This window comes from Struthio camelus, chromosome 2, assembly GCF_040807025.1.
Source record: "Struthio camelus isolate bStrCam1 chromosome 2, bStrCam1.hap1, whole genome shotgun sequence".
Lineage (NCBI taxonomy): Eukaryota > Metazoa > Chordata > Aves > Struthioniformes > Struthionidae > Struthio > Struthio camelus.
In genome coordinates, this window is record NC_090943.1 from 50,549,550 (window position 1) to 50,567,398 (window position 17,849).

The 17,849-nt window shown below is 40.2% G+C and overlaps 1 protein-coding gene across 5 annotated transcripts; it reads left to right on the plus strand.

The window, feature by feature from the left end:
• Positions 1 to 1,099: 1,099 nt before the first annotated feature.
• Positions 1,100 to 11,956, plus strand: LZTFL1 (leucine zipper transcription factor like 1). 5 transcript variants are annotated; one of them, XM_068935643.1, is made up of 11 exons: positions 1,152 to 1,263; positions 1,593 to 1,729; positions 2,823 to 2,947; positions 3,449 to 3,643; positions 4,131 to 4,191; positions 5,043 to 5,111; positions 6,545 to 6,610; positions 6,734 to 6,811; positions 9,463 to 9,636; positions 10,112 to 10,215; positions 11,003 to 11,956. In XM_068935643.1, the coding sequence occupies exons 3-11, from the start codon at positions 2,871 to 2,873 to the stop codon at positions 11,019 to 11,021; spliced, it is 843 nt and encodes a 280-aa protein (XP_068791744.1). In that variant the 5' UTR covers positions 1,152 to 1,263; positions 1,593 to 1,729; positions 2,823 to 2,870; the 3' UTR covers positions 11,022 to 11,956. The 5 variants fall into 5 exon arrangements, with proteins under 5 accessions (XP_068791741.1, XP_068791742.1, XP_068791744.1 ...); XM_068935644.1 differs by lacking the exon at positions 1,152 to 1,263 and adding an exon at positions 1,304 to 1,358; XM_068935640.1 differs by lacking the exon at positions 1,593 to 1,729 and having other exon boundaries at positions 1,100 to 1,263.
• Positions 11,957 to 17,849: the final 5,893 nt, after the last annotated feature.

The following is a 17,849-nucleotide window of genomic DNA, read 5'->3' on the forward strand; positions in this document are numbered from 1 at the left end:
TGCCTACCAAAGATCTACCCTTCTTAGCTGTGTGCTTTAACTGAGATGCAAATCCTCCTCCAGGAGGGCTGCAGTGATAACCATTTTCGCAAACCTCATCACCGATGGTGCTTATTGGGCAAGATAAACAGCTCTACCTCAAATTCATGCGTGCCAGGGACCAGGCTCCTGTCTTCTTCCTTCGGGCAGGAACATGCCTAGACCATGGGCCCATTGAGCTACTCAGACACAGCTCTGCCGGCTGAGAGCCCTCTGGGAAAGCCTTTCTACCAGGCCATCCTCCCTGCCTGCCTGTGGTTTGGGACAAATGGAGTAACCTTTACACGTTGCTTGCCAAGGCAGCAGACCCTTGCAGCCACTGAGCCACTTGCAGCAGAAGAGAGCGCTACCGAGGAAGGGACAGGTGGCACAGGTTTTGATCGAAAGTGGGATGCCGGGTCCACCCTGCTAAGACTCGGTATTGCCAAAACCCCGGACTGCCTCAGCTGTGTTTCCTCAGCCCTTCAGAAAGCAGGTTTCTTAAATCTCGATTAACACCCGAAGTAGCAGAGGGAAAAGAAATTTGCATGCTTAACCTCTTTTCTTCTTTGCTATCGAGAAGGCTGGACTGGAAACTCAAAACAGAGGAGAAGCGAAGAATCCCAAAAGCAGAGCAACTCTTTTTATTTCCTGCCAGCTTAAAGTCAGACAGAAAACACAAAACACCAAACACTGCAAGAAAGGAAGAAAGAAAAAAATATACATATATTCGCATAACCTCCAAGCCCTGCCTGCTCCGGCCTCTGCCTGCCCCCATTTCCAACGAAGTGAACGAGGAGCCCCCAGCGGCTACAGACCAGACAGCCCCGCTCTCCACCCCCCACCCCGGGAAGGAGCACGTTAAATCCCCCACAGGAGACCCCAAAAAAGACAGCCCACCCCCTGCCCACACGCCGGAAAAGGCGGCGCGGGGCGAGGGGTGCCCGCGCAGACGTTGAAGCCGTTGGGGGGGGGGGCGGGGAAAGGGGAGGGGGCGAGGCAACGGCGGTTGCCCCGGGAAACGGCCGCTGCCGCCAGCCGAGGCGGAGGGAGCACCAGCGACGCGGCGGCGCAGCGCCGAGGGGGGCGGGGCGAGCGCGAGTCACGTGAGCGAGGCCCCGCCAATAGGAGCGCGGCGAGGAGGCTCGCGAGGCTTCGTTCTCTATGGCAACCGCCAGCCCGTAATCAACCGTTAGCTTCCCGTCGCCCCAACCGTCTCCTTAGCACCCGCGAGGGGCCGCCATGGTGAGTAACGGAGCCGCCTCTGGGCGGAGGGTGACGTCTCAGGACGGTCTGTCGCCTCTGGGGCTGGGGCAGCGAGGGCAGCCCGGCCAAGCCCTGTAAGGGAGGGAGATGCGGCCCTTTGTCGTGCACGGGCCGCTCGGGGGACTTGCTGCTGCCCGCCCTTCTGGGCATCACACTCGCCCCTGTTGGGCTCTGCGGAGACTAGTGGTATTTGAGGTTTCTGCAGGATCCGATGCCACAGTTGCTTAACTGGAGATCAGCGTAACTAACTTAGAGATCACGTATGGCTTTGGCTTGACTTTATTTATTCGTTTCATTTGCCTTTTTAGCTACTCTCGGGAATCTGAGGTTCCAGCACTGGCATTAGTGTATTTCTTTCTTTCTTCTTCCTAACTATAACGAATACAAACTTTTCACGTAAAGAAAACCGAGCAACAACAGAGAGAACACAAATAGAGCTTCTCAGGTGATTTCATTTGCAAGTAATGGGACTTTGTGGGAGATGTCAGATTTGCAACCGCATCACGAGTGTTCGTTGTATTAACCGCTATTGCTCTTTTCTAGACCGCCTTTAATTTCCAGGCGGTCTGGATTTGTGCTCTCATGTTCAATATTATTCATCCAGGTTTGGAATATTGCATTTTTTACTTGAGCTACCCTGAGCAGTTGTATTAATAAGGATTAAGTGATCAGATTACTTGTTTTGGCTGAGTTGTTGTCTTGCTGCCTCCGGCATCAGCAGCGCTAGCTCAGTACATTGGAGTCAATAAAAGGGACTTCACGTTTGGTTGCGCCAGCTTGTCAGGGGCTGTGATTATAAACTCACATTCGTGCCTTGTGCAGGTCGTGCCTCTCTGTAGCTAGTGCTACCTGCACTAGCAAGATTTAGTCTAATGTACTTTGCCATGCAATATTCCTTCCTCTAAAATGCAGACATACGTGGAAGTGCTAATTAGCTTGACCTGAAAAAAAAAATTCTTTCTTAATTTGCCCTGAAAATCTTTGCTTCTGGGCTGTAGGCTGATAAGAAACAAATTTGGATTGTCACTTAAGAATACATGGCAATTCTCAAGATTTTATGTATCAGCTACCAGAGAAACATAACTTACTTTCCTCTGTATTTCTTTTAGTGCCTCTTTAAAAGACAAATACATAGCTCAGCTGGGTTACACTTATGTACATATAATACAAAGAAACCTTTTTCCAAGAGCTTCTTCTCCCCTACAGTCCTTCTGATTTTGTTTGTTTGTTTTTTTATAGCCTTTTCTCTCTGACCTCTGATTGTCTGTGCCCCTGATTTTGTATGACTTTTCTGAAGGTATTGATTTTCTGAGGACTTGTTTTGAAGTACTGGTACTTTTAAAGGGGTAGCACTTACGTGAGATATGTAGGGGTTACACATGTGAACATATGGTTATTTTCTAACATGCTAGTTAACATGATAACCCTTTATGAAAGCAAGCAACAAAAAATAGTTGGAGGGCAAGTCTTCACAATACTAATGTTCCTTTTCACTTATTTCAATGTGTGAATCTTTATGCTTATCTCCTTGTCCGCAGGCAGAGCTTGGCCTTAACGAGCACCACCAGAATGAAGTGATCAACTATATGCGCTTTGCTCGTTCCAAGCGTGGCCTGCGTCTAAAAACAGTGGATTCTTGCTTTCAAGACCTTAAGGACAGCAGGTACCATGAGGAGGGTACTGTATTAAGCTACAAGTTGCAAGGAGCAAGAATTGATCAAAAAATGTTAGTGACAGTTGTAGGTTTCATGCTTGATGGGGTGACTTTCTTCAGACAGTTTACACTTACATATTCATACTGAGGAAGAAAGACCCAATAATTTTTCTGGAGGTTGTAAGTCAAGCCCTTTTAAAACTGAGTCGTTTAAATTCTTAGGAGTTAGCACAGAAATAGACAGCATGACATTGATTTACGTCGTACTACTTATGTCTGAATTTGATACAAGACTCTAATGCAAGTTATTTTTCTGTTTGTAACATTTCCAAGATAAAACGTTAAATGGTGTAACAAAATTACTTGTGGCATCTAATAACTACCGCCAGCAGATGTTTTTAGAAGGGCATTGAGTTATTTGTAAGTGATACCTGGTGTCGTGAGGTCTCTCATAACAATGCAGAATTGTTACCTTTATCATATATGACCCCTGTTGACTTTTCCGTTTAGACTTGTTGAGGAGACCTTCACAGTTGATGAGGTGGCAGACATGCTGGATGGACTGCAGACTGTTGTACACAGTGAAGTGGAGTCAGAACTCATAAATACAGCTTACACCAATGTTTTACTTCTACGCCAGCTCTTTTCACAGGCTGAAAAATGGTACCTTAAGTTACAGACAGACATCTCTGAGTTGGAGAATCGGTAACATATATTGGACTATAGAGAACCTCTTTCAATAATAAGAAAACTTCAAACTGTTGATTGCTTGTATTCTTTTCCTAACCTTAGAAAGTTATTCCTCTTCTATTGTATCAATGGTAGAATAGTTTCAAATCTTCTGTCTATGAAGTAGTGAGATAAATGATGCTTTCAGAGTTGTCATGGAAAATGTTTTATTTATGAATAATATTCTTACTGGAATTAATCAGTTTAGAGCAAGGGACAGGACATGATTAATAAACTCTTATTGTCCAAGTAGCTTCTATGTAAATTGAAGACTCAGAATCTTATGATTTTAATGCATATACCGTGCATTAATGGACACTGTCCATTTGTTTATTGTATTTGCATGCAATTTCATCCTGTCCTTCTAACAAGAATCCTATATGCAATAAGGAGCCTGCTAGAATGTGTTTCATGACATAGCTCATTTAGTAAATGAATGCCTCCCTTTATTTTTCTCTTCAAGAGAATTGTTGGAACAGGTTGCTGAGTTTGAAAAGTCAGAATTCACATCTTCAAACAAGAAGGTAGAGTTTTATTTTAAAATATCATAATCAAGTGCCATGTGCAGTCAGCAGTGATGTTTGAAATAATTACTTAGTACTGTCTCTGTGTGTTCTAAGAGAAAAAATACTTGTTCAATATAACCTTTAAAGGTCTTCAAAAAGTAGCAGTTTACAGTTCAGCACCAAGGTTCACGCTGAATTGCCTTGACTATTTCCAGATTGGGGATTCTGCACACTGCTAAGCCTGATCCTAAAGTCAGCCAGACCAGAGCTGTGTTGGAGCATCTGCTCCTGGGTTCCCTTCCCCTGTAACTGTGGTAAAAACTGTGGTAAAAACTGTGGTGCTTGGCCAGGCCTTGTCCCAACATGAAGCTGAGAAGATCCTACAGTACAGATATAGCTCTAGCTTATCCTGTATGATTAACATTGAACCTTATTTGTTTTGTAACTTAAATGTATATTTAATTAATACACATAACATTTGAGTACTTTTAAAAAGTTAATTATTTTGGACTATGTACATTTTTTTTTGACTTGCAATCACGTAAATATTTTTTCTTTTTCTCCTAACTCTTTTGTCTTCTGGTAGTTGCAGCATCAGTGATCTTTTATTATTTTGAAATTTCTATCTGTGTGCAGGACATCTATTTAACCTTGAGCTGAAAGTGAAGTATATAATGTGGCTATATATAATTTAACGGCCAAGCTACTGGTAAAAATGAACTCAGAATAAAAGATCATTCATTTGCTTTCCAAAAGAAAGCAGAATTGACTGCTGAGAGTTATTTTATAGACTAAAAGAATACTTTTCTTCCTCTGAGCAATTGTACCCCCCCCTTTTTTTTTTTTTTAAACCTTTATCATTACTTTAGCCCAGCGCAGATCTTATTAAGCCCAAACTGGCTCCTCTAAATGAAGGTGGATCAGAGCTGCTAAACAAGGTAAGAATTTGTCCCTTTATGCAGTTGTAGTTGATGACTGTTCTGCTTATTCAACTGAACTGGAAAGCTGTACGGTAATATTTGTGTAATGTATCTTTCACTTTTTAGTAGTCAGTGTAATATACAACAGAATGCAAAGTAAAATGCTAATAAATTAATAAAAATTCTAAAGTACCTTTTATTTATTGCTTGGTTATAGCCTCTAGCGTTTATTGCAGTATTAAACTTCCTTTTGCAAAAACATTTTGACCTTTGTAATTTTCTGCTTTTCCATTTAATGACTGAAGTTAGTCGAATTGGTATTTAGCTATGTTTCATGAGACTGGACTTTCTACAAGGAAGTAAATTAAAATATGTAGCTGGCTGAAATGATTAGGGTATCAGGGATTTTCTGTATTACTGGAAGTCAATCCTATTGAATTCCATCTTACGGGGTTTTGTTTTGTTTTGTTTCTCGTAGCTTAAGTTTCTCCTAAAGAAACAAGAACTTAAAGAACTTGAATTTTACTAATTTTGAAAATGCCTAATCTCCCACTTGTTAAAGATGGTTATAGTTGTAAAACATGTTCTAATACCTAACATTTTCAGTAGTTTTTATCGTGGATTGAACTTATTTGGCTATTTAAAAATGCCACACGTCTTGCAATACATTCTTAAAGCATGAGGAATCAAGAAGTTATTCAATGAAGAGCTACGTTTTCGGGTCTTCCAGGCTGCATTGCCAAAGGGGCCTGTCAAGAGCAGTGTCTCAGTCATAACTGTTGTTACCTTTTAAGATGATTAAAACATTCACACTTTTGTTTTACTTATAGCGCAATATAAATATTTCCTGAAAGTAAATTCAAAATCGGTTTCACAACAGTCTTAGTTAAATAAGTGCATCTGATACCTGTTTGTCTCAAAAATAATTCAAGGTTTAAATGGTGACTAATAACACATGGTTATTTCCTGTGACACAGAACACTATAAGCAGTAGCCTGATATTTCTCTTTTAAGTAGGAACTATGAATAAATTATTACCTGCTTGTTATTGGAAAATAGAGGTGATAAACAGCAATGAGATTTGTATCTCATAACATGCAATTTTGTTATCATGAACCATTATACTGCAAGATGGTAAAGTTACTGACTCTGATTCAGTAAAACAAGCGTTAAATTTAAGTGAGAGGTCTTACAGATTACAGTATAACTGCTCATATGTATTTAAAGAGACTTAAATTCTGTGCTAACTGAGGCAGAAGATGCAATAATTTGCACGTCAGGCTTATGAAAAAATCAGTAGTCCGTATCAGCAAGGCCATCTTTACAAGCATTTACAAGCATTCTTGCTTTCCTGAACTGTAAGGCTTATTTTCTTACCTGAAATATTTGGAAAATTAAAAAGAGTGCAAGAGTGTTCACAGGCAAACTATTTTTTGTTTATTTACCCAAAGGAAATTACTAGACTTCAAGAAGAAAATGAAAAATTGAAGACTAGACTCAAGACGATAGAAACACAGGTAAATTCACTGTGAGCTTGGATACCTAATGTTGTTTAAGTATTAAAACTATCCAAATAAGAATATCGTTGTTATTATTATCATGTTTTCAATGAAAATATACTTATGAGTTTTTTTTTACAGGCTACAACTGCACTAGATGAAAAGGCCAAACTAGAGAAGTCACTGAAAGATTTACAGATGATTCAGGGAGATCAAAAGGTAAATGTAACTGTCAAGATTTTTTTCCTCAGTATTTAGCCCTAGTATGCCATAAGTTGGTTCGTATGGTATGTGTCTTTTCGGGCAGACATAAAGGATCTGCTTAGTATTGTCGTGTTCCTGTTGACATTGTCGTGTTCCTGCTGGTCTGTCAGTCAGCAGATAACCTAGTATGTTAGTTTCTTTTATGACAAATTTTGTGCCACATAGGCTGTGATAAGATACTATCAGAAAGTATTGTTCTAGAGTTCATATTTTCAAGGGCAATATTTATTTTATATTAACAAATGCAAATTTATGTTTGTTTATTCCTGTTTGCTAATAAAGCAATGACATCTAACCTGTTTTTTAAAGCAACAATAAAACACTTAATCTTTTCCAGCATTTATCACACCTGCTTGATGCAGACGTGCACAAGCCAGACTTGCTTCTTCTTGATTCAGGTTTTAAAAACCTAGATGCATACATTTATGTCCTGATCATATATTCCTAAACGTCAGTTGAAGTTTTGCCACAAACATCAGCGAGCATGGATCAGATGACGAATGTTTACTTTTAAATAATCCTACCCATATCAATGTACTATCAAAAATGCTTCGCCATGTATTTTTACTACATGAAGTTCTTAATCTTTTCTGTAAATGCTGGATTCAAACATGATTAGCTGTTGCTACTGAAAAGAACGTTAAAAGCTAGTGCTCCAGTAGACTAACATAGGAAAATCTGTTCTCGTCACCTTAATGTTTTTCTTTAAGCCTGTACCTTTATTTTGTTAATAATAAGAATTTTCTAGTTTGTTCATTTTTGATTTTTTTTTTGTCTTGGATTTAAAACATTTTAATTGAAACTGTTAGCAAAATTACAACACCTTCATCCCGTTGTTTTGAGAAACTGACATTTAGAATTTCTGCAGTATTTACAGATTTGAAGCAAGCTTTAAGGTTCACTATTTCCACTTTAGTTTTCATGTTTTAATTATGATTTCTTTTTATTTTGCTTTCTAACTGGGGGTTTATGGTATGTACTTGGCTTTCTTTTCTAATTGTGTCTAGTAACTTTCAAAATCTGTATTCAGTACAGTACTATTTAGTAGGGAGTTTATCAGTCATGGCAAATATTTCTTCAATAATTTAAGGCTTAATAAAATAGATGAAGGTTTAATATTGAAGGGTTTCATTAAATGCTGGATTATAGTATTTGTAGTTTAAAAAGATTGGAACCAAATCTCATCTTTTTTTTGTGATTAAACATGGATTGGCCTGAATATCAGGGCTGCTATCTGCAGCTTTCATTTCCTAATTTGTTATCTGTAACCTATCACCTTCCTCTCCTGCTCTTACATTTTTTTATTTATAGGCGCATATATATGTGGTTAAAACTAGCTAGTAGATACAATGTTGAAATATACTACTTTATTTAATCACTGAATATATTAGTTGCTTGAAGAAAAATCTATGTTTCTTCTGATTTCACTCTATGTTTTTGTAAGATGAGTGTCAATAAAGTCATATGAACCCAGCTGCACATTAAGCAGTAGTTTTCAAGCTCTTTGGACAAACAAATAGCTGCTAAGTCACAACAGGTTTTTTTTAAAGAACAACTCTTTTCTCAGTAATTTCTAACTATTTTTCTTTATAGCTTAAATATGGTTCTACCGAACAAATGTAGACCACAGTTTTGGAGGAACTGCTCTGATAGATCAGTTTAACTTGGGGATCTAGAATTTTAATGTAGTTAACTTTTCATTGTCAGTTCAGAATAGACAGTGACCATTTTTCTAATCTGAAACAAATTACTCTGTGGTGTTTTTCAGCACTGTAGCTTTGGACTAGGAATCAAAATTCAAAATAAGCTTTCCTTCTGTGTAGGTACTATTATCAGTTGTATTCCTGCACTCATCACCTCCCACACAGAAAATGGAGCAAAGCTTCCTCCGTTTTAGGTATTTGTTGTTTTTAAGGTGCCAGTAATTCAGCCTCATCCTGAGTCATTATACTTTTACAAGGGTGTTTGTTTGTTTGTTTGTTTAATGGAAATCCATAGAACAGTTACGTGAATATAATGTTCTGTAGTCCAGGGCTGATGGCAAAAAGAGTTTGGGTTGTTTCCTCTCACAGTTATGGAAGATGCCTTACAAGCAACTGTGGAGACTTTTTTTTTTGGTGTCTCATCAGAAAACAGTGCAATATCAGTGCCTGATTGATGACATGATCCTTAATGCTGTCATCCTTTCCTACAATGCAGTACACTAATGACTTTTTAAATGGCTGTGATAATGGCTTTAAAAATGGATATTCTCATCTTAAACTGTGATTTGCTATTTCCATATGCTAAATAACTTCTTGTGTTATGCTTCACTATGTAGTTTCACCTAATTTCTATAAAGAAGGGAAGAACAAGAACTTGATATCTCAAACTGGCAGAAAGAATGCTCTAGTCATCTTTAAAATTCATTTATTAACAATTTCTAAAGCTAGAAGTAAAATTTTTTTCAATATTCTGTAGTGTGTGGACTTTCTTAATTTAGTTAAAAAAAACTTTTAGTTTGGGCTTTACAGGAATAGTGTGGACGTGAGTCGTAAAAATTAAGACGTACCCATTTTATATGGAATTTTGCATTTGACATATTTTAAATATTTCTTCTTTTGAAGGCTCATGTAAACCAGGATATAACTGAACTGGAAAATAAAGTGGCAGCTTTGAAATGCCAGTTTGAGAAGACCTTGAATGACTCTACTGCAAATCAGAAATCCTTGGAAGAGAACTTGGTGACAACAAAACATGACTTGCTTAAGGTTCAAGATCAGCTATGCATAGCTGAAAAGGTTGGCTTTTTTGTAATGTAAAGATGGGTTCCTTGCTCGCTTCTTAACGGATTAGTAATTTAACAAGCATGCACCAGAGTGCATGGACCGCAAGTTTACTAGGGTCACATTGGTGCCAGCATATTTTTATGTCTGTGGAAAAACATAGTTATATGTAAAATAGCAAATACACAGCTCACTGCATGAATTATAACTAGATGAATGATTAAATATTGCCCGTTACCTGAACGCAGACAGTATTCCCAGTCTTCAGAAGATTTTTAGCATAACTTTCTTAGAAAATAAGCTTGTCTTTCTATCTTTCTCTCTTGATAATAACGTTTTAATCTCTTAGCTGACTTTGGCTAAATTTGAATAGGGAATAGTTAGAGAAACTAGCGTCCTGAAACCTAAGGAGGAAAAAAGTCAAGTTAAAAGGATATTACCCTGGTTCTAATATAGATGTAAATAATATGTTGATGTTATTGCTATGTAGGAATTAGAGAAGAAATTTCAGCAAACAGCTGCCTACCGCAACATGAAAGAGATTCTTACAAAGAAGAATGAACTGATAAAGGATCTACGTAAAAAGCTTTCCAAGTAAGTGGTGCTGTTCTGATTGTCCAAACAAGATGCATGATCTGCTCCCGTTTTGTTTGTATAAATGTGGAAGTATCTAAAACAGACTCTAAACTTTACTCTAAAAAGATTTTCTGCTAGGCTGTTTCCTGACTTTTAATCGGCCAGTCCTTTTAATGGATACTAGGTGAATAAGATTGGTGTGTGCAACAGCAGCTATTGCCTAGCAAATAATGAGAATATGTAGTATCTTGAAAGGACCGTGGGTGTGGTAGTTAACACCTCAAGTGCTACACACGCAGATACAGAAGGGAGAAGTACCTGCTGCTTTGGCATTATCTCATTTCTTAACGCATTTGTTTGAGAGAAGTATGCAGTATGTAAGCAGAGTTAGGCCTGTATTGAGTAATAAAGATACACCCTGGCCCTTATGAGAGGTAGAAGACTATCATTCTGTAAATGACAAGTGATCTTTGGCGACGTTGATTCCTTAGAGCTATGCTATGGAAGGACAGGTGTGGAAATTCAAACTGCTAGTTAAACTTCTCTGCCAGTATTTTGGGATTTGTTCGTGGGCTCCTGTTCATTCCCTCATTCTACTGTTTGGTAAACTAGCCAACTGCAAAAAGAGAAAGTAGTCTAAAAATTACATATATTTGTCTGTGCCCTAACTCATATAGTGAACGCTGACATGAACTTATTGCGAACGGCAGTAATTCATTACTTCAGTTTTGTATTGTCTTTAGACACAAACTATCTTTTAGGTATTTTCTGCTCTGTTTTGATTTTTTTTTTTTTTCCTCCTCAGGTATGAGCCAGAGGACTAAAATACAAAGAACATCTGATCTGTCAGAAGCTGCCCTAGAAAGAAAATGTAGACTTGGTGTTATTTTTCAATTGTTTTGTTTGGTTTACTTTCTGCTTCTAGTGCTTAAAATAACTTTTAATACTAATAAAATGCTTAAACTTCTACCTTACTTCCTTCTAAGCTTAAGTCATGGATATTAGTTTCTGTAGTAATGTTCTAATTGTTAACTTTGCGCGTTCCCTGAGAAATAGCAAACAGCAGTTTATTGAAGAACTGAGACAATCCTTTACAAAGAATGTTTATTTTTATTAAGAAAAGAAAAAAAGATAAAATAAGCATTAGTTTTTTTTCTTAGATTTCTCTGAGGTGAAAACTGGAGTTGTTACTTTCATTCACGTGGCCATGATGTGGCATTGTCTGTGAAAATTACATCAGTGGAAGAAAAGAGCAGGAGGAAAAAAACCACTCTAATTCTGTAGTATTATTCACTCTGGATGTCTGATCCCTTAGCAGAATTTGATCAGTAACGTTTTACTAGATGTTATTTGTGAGATAATGAGGTAAATATACTGTATAGGGGAAGCATCTGGCCCTCTTGAATAAAACCATTAATTGCAGTTATGCTATTGCCCTTGAATTTATTTGAAACAAATTTGAACATTGGAATTCTAACTCTTTCCAGTATTTCTGATGTTAAGATGACAATCTGAAAAAGTCTAAGTAAGTTGCTAATGAAGCAGGTTTCTCAGGAGATAAGTTATTTTAGAAGTTTTCACCTCCTTTATTGTTGCAGCCTCACTCAAAAGAGGTTTTTTTTCCTCATATCTTGCACTTGAAATCCTCTACCTTGGATTCATCTGGCAGCCTGTTTATAGTGCTTTTTACTTGCTCGTCTTTCCTTGTTCATATGTATGTTGTATATTACTCCAAATAAAACTATTATGTTTTCAAAAATTTCATCTTTAAGGAGCTATTTTTTTTTATAGGAACATTTTATATAGCAGTTTTCTTACGCCTGTTGGAAGTAGTGGCAGGTCAGTAAAGGATATTGCTAGAAATACAAACATGTCAATTAGAAACTCATGCCAAAGGCCACACCACTCCATAAACAAGCTTCCCATTGGCTGGGCTGGGAAAGGCTTGTGTGTGTGCTGGGGGCTACAGAAACTGGCATCTTCGACAGGAGCTTGTCTCTGGAGCTGCTTGAGACCATTTTTCCTCACCCTTTCTCGAAAGGGCATAGCTGTTAAAATTTTCTGCAGTCTGTGGTTGCGCTTTTTCCCCCATTAATTAAATGGGGATTGGATAAAGCCCTGTGTCTGTAGCAACTGATTATTGCAGTAGCACAACAATAGGGCTTTGTGGGATTACATACTCCACATGCAGCGTTAGATTACATTCATGAAAAGGTGGTTTTTTGTTTGTTTTTGTCTCTTGTACAGTCACTAAAATATTAAGTTCTGAACACAGATGTACCAAAGAGTTTCTGGCCTGTGTTTGCTTAGAGTCGTTGTGTTGACATTAACAGGACTACTTGTCTGGGTGAATGCTGCAAGTGTTTTTCATTGAAACTCACTTTAAGAAGACCAGTTATTGTTCAAATGTCAGGTGAACAGTTTAAGAAAGGCAGAGACTCTCATGATTTCTGCTGGTTTTATCTTTTATGACAAATCCTTGGCTGCTGACTTATCTACAATATTGAATCTCTGATAGGCCTTAATCATCTGCTTAGACAGCATTTCAGTATGGAAGTACACTCTCAACTTCAGTATACGCCTAGCTCTCAGTGAAGTAGGTTGGTCATAGAAAGTGTGGTTACCGACCTTGCTATGTTGTCAAATGCATAAGGCAAGCCCTACAGAGAACTCTAAAGTGCAAAAGTGAAAACTGACTTTGATTATCTGTTTTGCAAGTTGCCAGTGCAGAGAATGAGGTTAGTGTGATGTGCTCTCATTGGTTTGTACTGCTGAATGGTTAAGGTAGGTGTGTTTTGATGGAACTTCTTATAAAAACATATAATCTGTTTGCCTGTCAAAAAAGACCTGTGGCAGTATATGATAACGATTCTCCTTTTGTTGAGGGAGGTACAATGTTCTGGAGATGACATTTGAATCTTCTGATCACATGATGTTTTTAAAACTGCACTTCTCTCTCTAAACTGTAAATTCTAATATTGTACCTACTAGCCTTTGATCATTGCAAGTTCATTACGCTGCTCAAATAAACACCATCCATTTCTTCCACTTGAACTATTAACTCCCTAGTTATGCCAACAGGAAACAGAATTTCTCCATAACTAGCTGATCTGCAGGAATCAAATAGCTTTCATGCTGTGTTTTTGCTTGCAAAGTGAAGCATGTTTTCCTGCAGAAATGAAATTTGGGCAGCTCAGCTTCATTAGCATTGACTGTGACAGCCAAAAAGCACCCCTTCACTGTAACAGTTACTAGAGTTCAGCAGCTGGCAACTAATAGATGAGCCAGTAGTACTGCTACCTTCTTAATGAGACATTATATAGCCTAACGTTTTTTCACTGTTCAGCCTGTTTTTCTCTTATGAATAATAGCCATTTTCTTTAAATGTCATAAAATGAATACTCAGTCCGTAACTCTTAGACTGCAAGTGATCCTCTTTCATTTGACAGACCTGTGTGAAGACAGCTGGAATTTGCATGTTTCCCACATACCTTGCCTTTTGGGAATACACAGTCATCTATCATGCGCTTATATTTTGAGCCAACCAAAAAGTTGTTGAGATTCCTCAGTTCGTCTCTTTGTGGTGTGTTTGGTGGTGTCTTAGTGTTGGCTTGTGTGTGATACCAAACGCTGTCAAACACAGACAAACGATTCTTATCGCCCCAGGAAACGACATGAATTGTCTTGTGGCGCCAGGTGGCCGAACTGATCAAGCTCAAAGTTCAAGCTGTTCTAGGAAGACAGGCCTTTTAAAACTTATTAAGAACAAATTGAATATAATTCGATGGTGAGTCTGTATGTGAGCAGGTAAGAATTACTGCTATGAATGCTTTCAACTGGCTTTGAGTACAGAACGTGTCCACAGGGGTCAACCGATGATTGTCAGTTTTGACAATGGCACAGTGAAAGCATTGCCCTAGAATTCCTGCCCTGTTCTGGCCACCTACACAATTCTCCCCAGAGGCCCTCTGACCTGCTCTCCTTCGCAGACGCTCTGGGGGGGAAAAAAATCTGCTTTCCAAGTCTTATTACATCCGCGCAGATGTATCCTGAAACATTAGGCAGCATTTTGGGTGATATTTGGGATCCACTGTCCTGCAAATAAAGGTGGGACAGTCCATCTTAGCAGTCTCAGTATCTTAATATCTTAATTTCTATTAAGATACTAATAGGTATTACTCTCTCTTTCTTTCTTTTTTGTGGGAACCAATGAAGAGTATCTCAGTATATCTATTACAATAGACAGTGGTTGGTGTTCAGGAGGCTGGTGCAATCTTTAACCAGCTGGAGGCAGCTGCTAAGCAGATGGGAGGGGCGCTGGAGTAGCCTTGAAACTGCTTTTTTAGGTAACCAGGAGCCTGGGGCGATGGCAAGCAGCGCTTGCAGGGCCCTAGTTCTCTGTTTAGCCCCATTTCAATCCACCGCAGGGCTCTGAAAGGGGAGCTCAAGCCTGCCAGCTGCTGGTGAGCAGGAGAGCAGCACAGACGGTAGGCAAGCTTTGCCAGAGAGGGAAAGCCCGAGCTGGCATCCGTTGGTGAGCAGAGGAACTGACTGAATAGGCCAAGTATCCTTTCATTTTTAGTTGTATGCCAGATTGAGGCTCTTTGTTTGGTTTTACGCAGGCTGGTTCTGAGGTCTGGGTGAATTGGGAGCAAGTCTCTGAGCTGCACTGAGTGCACCTCTGTGGAAAGAGTACCCTAAAAAGGACCACAGCCCGAAGATGGCTACAGCTCTGGTGCTTAAAAAAGGCAAAGAGAGTGAAAAGAGCAGCTCTTTCCAGGCATGTTTTCTTAGGAAAACATAAGGATGCTATGTGAGACTCAGGTAGTGCAGACCAGTTTTAGGGTGGTTAGGGGTTTTAGGGCAGTTAGGGGGCTGAATATAAGAGTTCAGAGTACAGATCTCAGGGGCACCATCTACAGTGTGGAACCAAGCAGCAAGTGGCAACAAGGAGGAATATCTGCAGTCCTGTAATAACTGCCAGTAACTGTTTAAAGGAGTACTCCAGCTACACATGGAGTAATCACCCTACAGTGAAAGGTCTGGAAATCCAGCTGGGTTCTTTCCGTATCCTAAAATAAGGAAATACGGAGCTTAAAGCAGTGACTGTGAACAGTAAATCCAAATAGAAAAACACCATGGCATCTGCTACCGTACAAGGGGAGCTGCTGCCCTGGTTATGTGTTCGTGCACGTTTTCGTCTGGAAGAGAGTATCTGCAGGAATGGCAGTTATGAAACACCAGAGCTGGCTCCTGCTGACACTTTGTCCTTCTCCCACCTGCCTGGCTCATCAAGGAAAGCACACCACAGAGCTTTTGTTTTTTAAATGTAGGGGGTCATAGCCCTAAATATTGGCTGTAGCTTAATGAAGTCCAGGATACCTACTAGAATTATCTAGGAGTTGTCTATACCAGATGTCTTCCACTGCTTATTACTCCTTCTTCCCTCATTTCCATTTCTTTCAGTGACAGAGCTCTTAAGTTTCTCTCCTACCCTCCAAGTATAGTTCCCAACCTGTTGCTAGGACCCGAGACTCCCTTTCTGGTGTGTTTTAAGTAGCTGGGAGATGGACTTGGCATCTTACTGTCCAGGTATCAAGGGACAAGCCCAGGATTTTCAGTGGGTGCCTTCACCTAAGTGCTTCCAGTTTTGCCTTGGTGAGGAATGGGCTTCCCTGCTTTGGATACCTACTGCTGGTTCAGTTTACAGAGAGCAGGTCTCATTCTGTCCCATCATTCCCTGGTTTGCTGGGGAAAAGATGGACCCCCCCCCACTCTTTCCCCCCCCCTCTCCTAGCCCCACACTCCAGAATTTGGTAGGTAAAAAAGGGGAAAATTTCCTCTTAATCCCTATTTGAAATGACCAGTGTAATGATTAAAAGTCCTTGTGTGTGGAAGCTTAGCTTTGTCCCTCCGCATGAAGCCTGAGTCTTTACCCAGCCCAAAGAAAGTGAAACTCTTAAAGGAGATAGATACAAATCTTGAATTGCACCAGGAACAGCATATCTGAGGGGTGTGTGTGCACGTGGAAAGTCCTGTGGCAGGGATTAGTGAGTGTTAGATGTTTAAGTACCCTTAAGTATACTTAGAGCTCATCTCTTAAGGTGGATGACACCCGGATGACAGGCACTGTGCTAGGTGCCTGTGTACATGACTGCCTTTAAAAATCAACAGCAATTTATGATCCAAGCTGTTTATAAGGCTAACGTTTATGAGGGAGATAGATAGTGATTCATTTCACTGTATCTGAACTTCCTGACTTGGAAGTTCAAGTGCACCTGCTCCAAGTGCACCACACCTCCTTGCCTGCAAAGTCTCCCCCATCCATTAGTAAAGTAGTTTGAAATGTAATGGGAAGGAGGTACAGAGCCAAGGAAATTTTTAACTTGAGTGCACTCATCAGTAGTAGCAATCTATCCACACCCAGGCATGACCATTATCCCAAGTGCTAGCTGTGTGCTATCTATTTTTAAGGATCTCCTGTCTGTGACTTACTAAATGCTGTGAGCTATTTATACAAGCATATGTATATAAGCATCATTCTTCATAAATCCCAGAGGCAGTGATGGATATTTAACTTAATAATTTACAAAAGTTTTCATGGTGTGGGACAGTTAACCGTATCAGTAGCTTCTCAATATGCATGTCCTCCAGGTTAATAGCATATGATGGCCCCAAAATTGGCATTGCCGGGGTAGCTGGCATGTTGCAATTCTGCTGGTAAGCTGGGAACGGAGGTGAGCGCCCTCAGAGCTGTGCTATGGGAAGGTCTGGCTACCTGTGATGTCATCGAATGCCAACCTCCGTTTCCAGCCGCACTAAAACGCTGCCTAGAAAACTAATTTCACTTATGCAAGATACATAAACCTCTGACTCTATAGTCACCTTTCCCAGCATGCCAAGTAGGGGGCTACTTCTGTCCCACTTTGTGACCTTGCTACTACATGTGGCTGGTCACCAAGTCACAGATGCAGGCAACTGTCTACACCCAGCATGGTGGGGGTGGGACATTGCACGGCGACCCTCTCAGGGAAATTTAACGAGGAGTCGTTCTGCCGGTGTCAGCAATCCTGCCCAACGTATTTGGCAGCTTGGGCTTGTGTCCACAGAGCCTCTAGTAGGGGCTCTCGCTCGTGTGTGCAGCTGGACAGAATCACAGAATCACAGAATCGTTTAGGTTGGAAGGGACCTCTGGAGATCATCTCGTCCAACCTCCCTGTTCAAGCAGGGTCACCTAGAGCATGGACACTCATCTCAGCCCTGTCAGTGGCTGAAGGATGTTGGATGCTGGAGCAGCACACGCAGTGCTGGCAAGGAGCAAACCACTGGTGCTGGAGGTGTGAGGATGACAGCAGCTGAGCGAGTCTCTTTCACAAAACGGACCTGAAAGGTGCCTAGTCCTGGCCTGAAAGGAGCCATGGTTAGACAGAGGAAGAAAGCTGAGTCCTTGGACTCCTTAAGCCCCTTTTTGTTGCTGCAGACACTGCTGGTAGCCTCCTTCCCGGGGAGACCTGTCTGAAGTGGTTGATGTCAAAATGTGCCTTGGCAGGGGCCCAAGCACAGCAGGTTGGCATCCAGATTTGACATCTCAGTGTGCATTCGGGCAACCTAAAGGCCTTCTAGGTCCTTCTGCCTCCACACTGGGCTGCAGA